Source organism: Morus notabilis, unplaced genomic scaffold, assembly GCF_000414095.1.
Source record: "Morus notabilis unplaced genomic scaffold, ASM41409v2 Scaffold663, whole genome shotgun sequence".
Taxonomy (NCBI): domain Eukaryota; kingdom Viridiplantae; phylum Streptophyta; class Magnoliopsida; order Rosales; family Moraceae; genus Morus; species Morus notabilis.
Window position 1 is genome coordinate 3,150 of NW_010366358.1, and position 7,191 is coordinate 10,340.

The 7,191-nt window shown below is 34.0% G+C and overlaps 1 protein-coding gene across 1 annotated transcript; it reads left to right on the forward strand.

Moving 5' to 3' along the window:
- Window positions 1–4,393: 4,393 nt before the first annotated feature.
- Window positions 4,394–6,786, forward strand: LOC112093913. The gene is made up of 2 exons (XM_024173457.1): window positions 4,394–4,497; window positions 6,471–6,786. Exons 1-2 carry the CDS (start codon window positions 4,394–4,396, stop codon window positions 6,784–6,786), a joined length of 420 nt encoding a protein of 139 aa, XP_024029225.1.
- Window positions 6,787–7,191: the final 405 nt, after the last annotated feature.

Sequence of the window (7,191 nt, forward strand, 5' to 3'; positions counted from 1 at the left end):
TTTTTGAGTCTGTTTATAAAATGGGTGATAAAACATGTTTCTCAACTTGTTTAACATATTGTAGAGACATTACATAATCTAAGTTTAAAATTAAAACAAACACACAAGAGTCTCTCACAAATTAGAAAATAAACACACATTATTAATAATTACACATTTAAATAATTTATTACGTAGAGGGGACTCCAAATTAAATTAATATGCACAAAAGAAAATTTAGTTCAATACCACTAACCATTGTATCACCAAGCGGGTAATTTAAAACCCTCTTGCACAAAAAGATTAACAACCACACAAAGTAAGGAATTATGAGGGACAAAAACATATATAACAACCACACAATATTAGAACCACCGTTGCCAATATTAAAACCTATTAACAACCACACACAGCAAAAAATTATGAGGGACAAGAACATATATAACAATTATATTCCTTTATATTCCTTCGAACATATATATATAAACACACGTTACACACACACACAAAAGTAACTTCCACACATTTACAGTATTCCATTATTTTGTACGGCTACCAAGAATCATCCTCTACTGCCTTTTAAAGTTATTATTCACTTTCCTCTTCCAAGTTATAAGTCAAGAATCCTTGTTACTTAATATTATAAGATTGGCCACTTTAAGTTTTCAAGAGTCCAAAATAAAACAGATTATATTGAATGATAAATGTGAGGCATGAACCAAAGGACACATTTATATTCCTTCGAACATGACAAAGCAGGCCATGAACCAAAGAAGAGAGTAATGTACAGGAGAAACCTTGAAAGAATCTACTTTTAACTTCCTACATTGAAAGAATCTTGTTCTAATTTTATGTCTAGAAGCAAAAAAATCATTCACTAAACGAATCATAAGCATAAAAAAGCATATAATGGAGTCTAAGCACAAACATCAAAACAAAAATAGATCAAATCATCAAAACAAAAACCAAAAATGAACCCAGAAGAGTTTGACGGAGATAAAGCCGAAATACCTGTTTTAAAGGCCGAATTTGATGGACCCAGAGGAGTTTGATGGAGATGAAGCCGGAATACCTGTTTTAAAGGCCGAATTTGATGGACCTAGAGGAGTTTGTGTAACGCCCTCCAAAATTAAGCATGTTTAATTATGTTAATTGTGTATATTAGTGTGTCTAAAATTGATTTTTTCTAATTAATTTTGTGATTAAAAATTAAAATTTTGAGTTATTTTAACGACTTACAAATTACTTTCAGTTTTTCAATTTTCACCCCAAAAGTTTTAAAAATACACTTAATTTTAATATATTTTCTTTTATTTTTCCCTATTTCTTTTATTTTTCCTTTTTTTCTTTATTTTTCCTTTTCCTTTCTTTCTTTTCTTTCTTTTCTTTTTTATTTTTCCCTTCCCTTCCTTCTCGTGGCTGCCCAGACCAGCCTTCTCTTTCTCTCCCTTTCTTTCTTTCCTTTTCTTCTTTCTTCTCCACGTAAACTCTATCTCTCTCTTTCTTCCTTCACCGCCGGCCACCACTCCCTCCCTCTCTCCGGCCACCTCTCTCTCTCTCTCCCTTGCTCTCTCTATGGGTTTCTCTCTCTCTCTCTCTCTCTCTCTCTCTCTCTCTCTCTCTCTCTCTCTCGGAGTTCCGTGCCGAAACAGGGAAGAAAGAAAAAAAAACCAAAAATGGGAGAAACAAAGGGAAACAATGCTCCATCAACTAATTTGAGGTAAAACCCCTTGAAACCCACTATTTGATTTGAGTTTTAAACTTGAGAAAGTTTGATTTTGGTTAGATTTGAATAACTGTTGTTGGACATATTGAATTGAATAATTGTTGTTATAATTGAATTAGTTATTGGACATATTGAATTGATTGGAAACTGATTTTGATGGATTCTAGAGAATTTATTTTGAAATTGAACTTGAATTGCAGGTTTGGCATTTTTTCTATTTATGTCGGCATGCTGCCGAAATTTCTTTAAAAAGTTATTTTTAAGCTGAAATTAAATAGAATGCCAAACCCATGAATTACTTAAATTACTTAAATTACTTGCTGGTGCCTGAAATATGCAATTTCAGTTTATTTACCTTTCAGAAAAAGGTTGTTTGGTTCCGATTGATTATTTCAAGCCTGACTCTCTCATTTTATTCACTTATTTATTTATTCAGTTTTATAAATTATATCCTATTGGGCATTCTGCTCACTTTTATTATGTTTTCAATGTTTTAAACCCATCCTCCAGAGTTAGCGGTTTAAATTTACAGCATGGCAAGTGGATGCCAATGGATTGAAGGCGTGAGATTCGAAGCAGTACGTTTGTTTCAGATTTACAGTTTTAAATTCTGAGATGTATTGTATTTCTGTATGTAAACTGTATTGGTTGACAATGTCTCAGAGTTGTACTATTTTCCTTGGACTTTATGGACTGTTTTAAATATTATTTGTGAAAGAAAGTCTCCGGAGTAAACTATATTGATATTTATGTTTTTATTTTTGTGATTTTGTTAAACAGTCCAGTTTAATTAAATTAAATTTTAAATTAAACCCCAATAATCGCGGCCCTATCCTTGGGGTTGTGACAGTTTTTAGTATCAGAGTACGGCTTCGAATTCTATGGGAAATCGAGCATGTGTGAGTTTTTACTGAGTTTTGTTGTTCTTTTAAAAGTTTTGTATTGGGACGTGTCGTACAATACTAATTAATATGTTATATAGTTGCACTTGAGAATTTGACGTTAGAGTCCGTTTCATTCTCCTAGAGCACTTTAATGGATGGAATCCATGTTTCTATTATCGATGTTTATCGATATGAAGATCGAGGTTAAAGTTGACATTGAAGTTTTCGGGATGTATTGATTTCGACCCAATGGTTATTGATTTGTTTCCATAAGTGCTCTTAACTCTTGTCAGTTTCAAATTCAAAATCAGTATTGACTTCAAAATTCTCATGAAGATTTCAGTTTTGAGATGATATTCGTTCTGACTTCCGTGTAGTTGAACTCTCGATATTGGTCCCTTCCACTTTTCGACATGTCTAACATGGGGGGTTTAAGTTGATGGAGAGCGACGACTTGAAATCGAGCAGTTTTGATCATTAAAGTTTCCTTCCTCCTTGTTTGGTTCTTTCCGATTCGATCAATGCGCAATTTTAGTCATGCAATCTAGCTTTGTATCCTAGCTACTCGTTTCAATTCATTGATGCATTCTTTTATCTCTTGAGAGTGTTTTGCTCAAGAGTGTTTACTTTATGGGTTCTTGTGTTGATGAGACATCATTCTTTCTTCGATTGATGACGATGGTGGCTATAGACTTCGTCGAGATATTGACGTTTATCTCTTATATTTATTGTATTCGACCTAGTTTGGAAGCGTGGTAGGTCATAACCCACAGGTTCCAGGATTCTAACTTCGAATTCTTTCCTAAATCTGTTGTGATCGGGAGTTGGTCTCTTCGTTATTATGTGTGTATCGCATCGTGCTATCTCTCCATCACGATCCTACGTTATTCAGGAATTGAAATTCTTTCTTGTCTCGAGTGTTAGTCTCGGTGATTCCCTTGTTAACTTGAACCATGTCATTGTGAGACATTGACTATGGATATTAATATTTGTGATCATTTCGCTTTTGGAATTCTAAATTCAAGCTCTATTCTTAATCTGTTTTGAACTGGAGTTGGACTTTCTACTTGATAACCGTATTTTGATTCATATTATCTTTCTATCATGAATCAATGTTATTCTAAGATCAAGACCGCTTCTTGTTTCGAATAGTAGTCTCGGTAATTATGTTCCTAATACGAAAACATGTCATATCGTTCACTTCCTTTTAGTGTACGGTGATCATTGGTGCGAGACTTAGCAATCTTGACTTCGAAGATCCCTATTCAGTCACCGGATTTTGGAGATTCAATCAATAATTTAGGCTCATATTTATTCGATATTAAATTCCTATTGGTTCTTCTTTTAGAGTCAAATTTGACTATGTGATTTTCTTCGACTTTCTAGATTCTAAGTCGATGATTGATATTCTTATGTTCGATAATTCCCAGAATTAGGTGTCTCTATTACAGTGGTTGGGAGTCTATGTTGTTGATTGACTTCTAGCTGGAATTGATAATATACTGGATATGAGATTTCAAGATGACAAGTGTTTCCATGTCCCATTCTATGATTCTGAAATTCACAAAGACTCAAATGAGGTGAGTGGTCCTATTTTATTGAAATTGGAACTTCGTTTCTTTATCATTGATAGAATGGTTGATTGTGACAACCGATATCATGATGCTACCAACAGAGTCGCAAGGTGGATGTTCTTTTCCATCGTTTGACACGTAGGAATCCACATAAAAGGCGTAGAAAGTCTTAGTTCATAGGTTCCCATACGACTATCTTGACGAATTGTCATATTCGCCTCTTTTCTGCCATGCGAGTGACATTCTTGCTTTTGACTCATATTCCAAGTGGTGTTTTAAATGGAAGAACTTCTTTAGCAGTTGAAGTTGAGTTCCCACAGGCTGAAGATGATAGGTTTGACCTTCGTAAGGAGATGTCTTGTCAATTTCATGTGGAATTAGAATGGATAGTTCTAATGATAAGTATGAACAATACTTTGGACATTTTTCAAATCAGTGTCAGACCGTGGGTGTTGCATTAAAATCAACCTTGAAGTCATTTAGTCCACGTGATGGATTTCATGCAACTATAAGAATTTTTCTAGACAGGCCGTTCTGATTTTCTATAACATGTTTTTGAGGGTCTTGTCAGTTTTCAAACCTTATGTGTAACATACTAAATCAAGGATCTACGTGTCTACTTTCTTATGGAGTTCATTTTGGAATTTTTGGAGATGTAAATAATAATTTATGTATATTCCCGTCAAGGTCGACGAATCTACCATTTTATTGGATTTATGGAGAATATGGATTCGAGTTAGAAACTGATTTATGATCGAACGATTGGAAGTTTGAAGCCTTTGTGGTTGTTTAGCATTAAGTATGAGTTTCTTTAGAATTTCTCTCTTGAATGTTATTATTTTGGACTTTAATCATACTTTCCCCACTTGATTCACATGATTTTGGGGAGGATTCTAGGAGCAGCCCAAAGAAAAGCTTAGGACTTGATTATTCTCAATAAATTTTAATGTTAGTTATATTAGAACCTTAAAATAGACTTATCAAGCTTTGATAGGAGATTTTAATCACCCAAAAAGGAGTTTTGTAGCTGAAGTTATGAATTTTTCAATTTGTTGGAAAAAGTGTTAAGGAACCTAACCTGGATAGGTTTGATACTATTGAATTCTGAGAATCCTTGGAGATGAATTTGAATGAATGGGTTATATAATTGAAAACTAGACATCCTAATCTTCGTATGGCCATAAGAATCACCCTAAATGGATAACAGTAGCTCAAATTATGCAATTTTGAAGTTACGCTTGATTTTTAGGAATTCTACAGAAAAATAGTCACGTTTTGATCTGGTATAACATATTTATGGAGACCTTAAAATATCTGAAACTAAGCTTATGATATCTCTTTGGAAAGCTCTAGATGTCTACTTTGATTAGGCACTAACTTTGTAATTTTCGGGTTATGTAGAATATTTTATGATTATTTCCGTAACAACCGCAAAAGCTGTCTTTTCTAAGAACTGATAAAATAAAGAACTGAAACCCTTACTTTTTGAAATAGGGTTGTTGCACCTAGGCCACCATTACCACCATTTAGAATATGTTATTAGCGACGTATGGGAGTTAGAATCACATTATTTGGAGTTGTGTTACCCGAGTTGTGCGCATTAGAAGTTTCATGCCAAAAACTTCTCAAAAGTTATCGAAACCAGGAAATGATAGAATTTTGATTTCTTAGAAACTATTTTTGAGGTACTTAGAGATTGCAGATTTTGGCATATGATAACTCGTTTCGAAACTTTAGGTGTCTACTCTATCTAAAAACTAGAATTATACCCTTAAGACACTTGTATTCTTGGCATAATGCAAAAAGTGTGAACTTGAACCCAAACTTCTAGAACCAGGATCGCTGCACTTAAGACACTAATCTTACTGTTTAACGTGCATCATTAGTGAGGTGTAGCACTTAGAATCACTCTGTTTAGAGTTTTGAAAGCCGAGATGTACGTAGTTGAAGTTTCGCTTAGAAACTTTTGAAAATGCATTGAAAAGCTAAAACTTCAGAATTTCAACTTCTTGTAAGAAGTGTTTGAAAGGCTTAGAATATTTGGAATAGGATATGTGATAACTCGTTAGAAAGACCTAGATGTCAATTTTTATTAGGAACCAGTTTTCCACCCTTTGGTGACACATAATATGTCTTGCACGTGTTTCCGTAACGAACGTTAAATCAGCCCAGGCATGAGATTAGAAGACTGACCAAGTTGATGGAATCCTATTAGATAATCGAAGTGTGATTAAATGAAGAGCTATGCTATTAGAAGGCGACTGTCTTATTAAGAGTTTCATCATGCAAAGGAATCACTCGTTTTAGCGTGAAAGGGAAACTTGCGCCAAGATACATTGGACCATTCCAAATCGTGCAACATGTCGGTGTTGTTGCTTATCGCCTCACCTTACTTCCTGAGTTATCTCACGTGCACAATGTGTTCCAGATTTCTATGCTTCGTAAGCATAAACCCGATCCGGAAGCTATTGTACAATTGTACGACGTGCCAATCAAGTATGGCACGACTTACGAGGAAGTACTAGTTCAAATTCTCGATCGAAAGATGAAGAGTTTACGTTGTCATGAGATTTCGCTAGTGAAGGTGTTGTGGCAACACCATGGCATTGAGGAAGCGACGTGAGAACTGAAAGCAACGATGCAAGAACGATATCCATACCAGTTCATATCCTATCGTAAGCTCAAATTTTGAGGATGAAATTCCTTAAGGGGGTAGAGCTGTAATGCCCTCCAGAATTAAACATGTTTAATTATGTTAATTGTGTATATTAGTGTGCCTAAAATTGATTTTTTCTAATTACTCTTGTGATTAAAGATTAAGTTTTTAAGTTATTTTAAAGACTTATAAATTACTTTCAGTTTTTCAATTTTCACCCCAAAAGTTTTAAAAATACACTTAATTTTAATATATTTTCTTTTATTTTTCCCTATTTCTTTTATTTTTCCTTTTTTTTCTTTCTTTTTCCTTTTCTATTCTTTCTTTTCTTTCTTTTCTTTTTTCCTTTTCCCTTCCCTTCCTTCACGTGGC

What these genes read in the sequence shown, in the direction of transcription:
- LOC112093913 (XM_024173457.1), top strand. Translation starts at nt 4,394, where the DNA reads ATGCGAGTGACATTCTTGCTTTTGACTCATATTCCAAGTGGTGTTTTA. An exon ending in CCACAGGCTGAAGATGATAG is followed by an intron (nt 4,498 to 6,470) that starts GTTTGACCTTCG and finishes CACTCGTTTTAG; the next exon opens with CGTGAAAGGGAAACTTGCGC.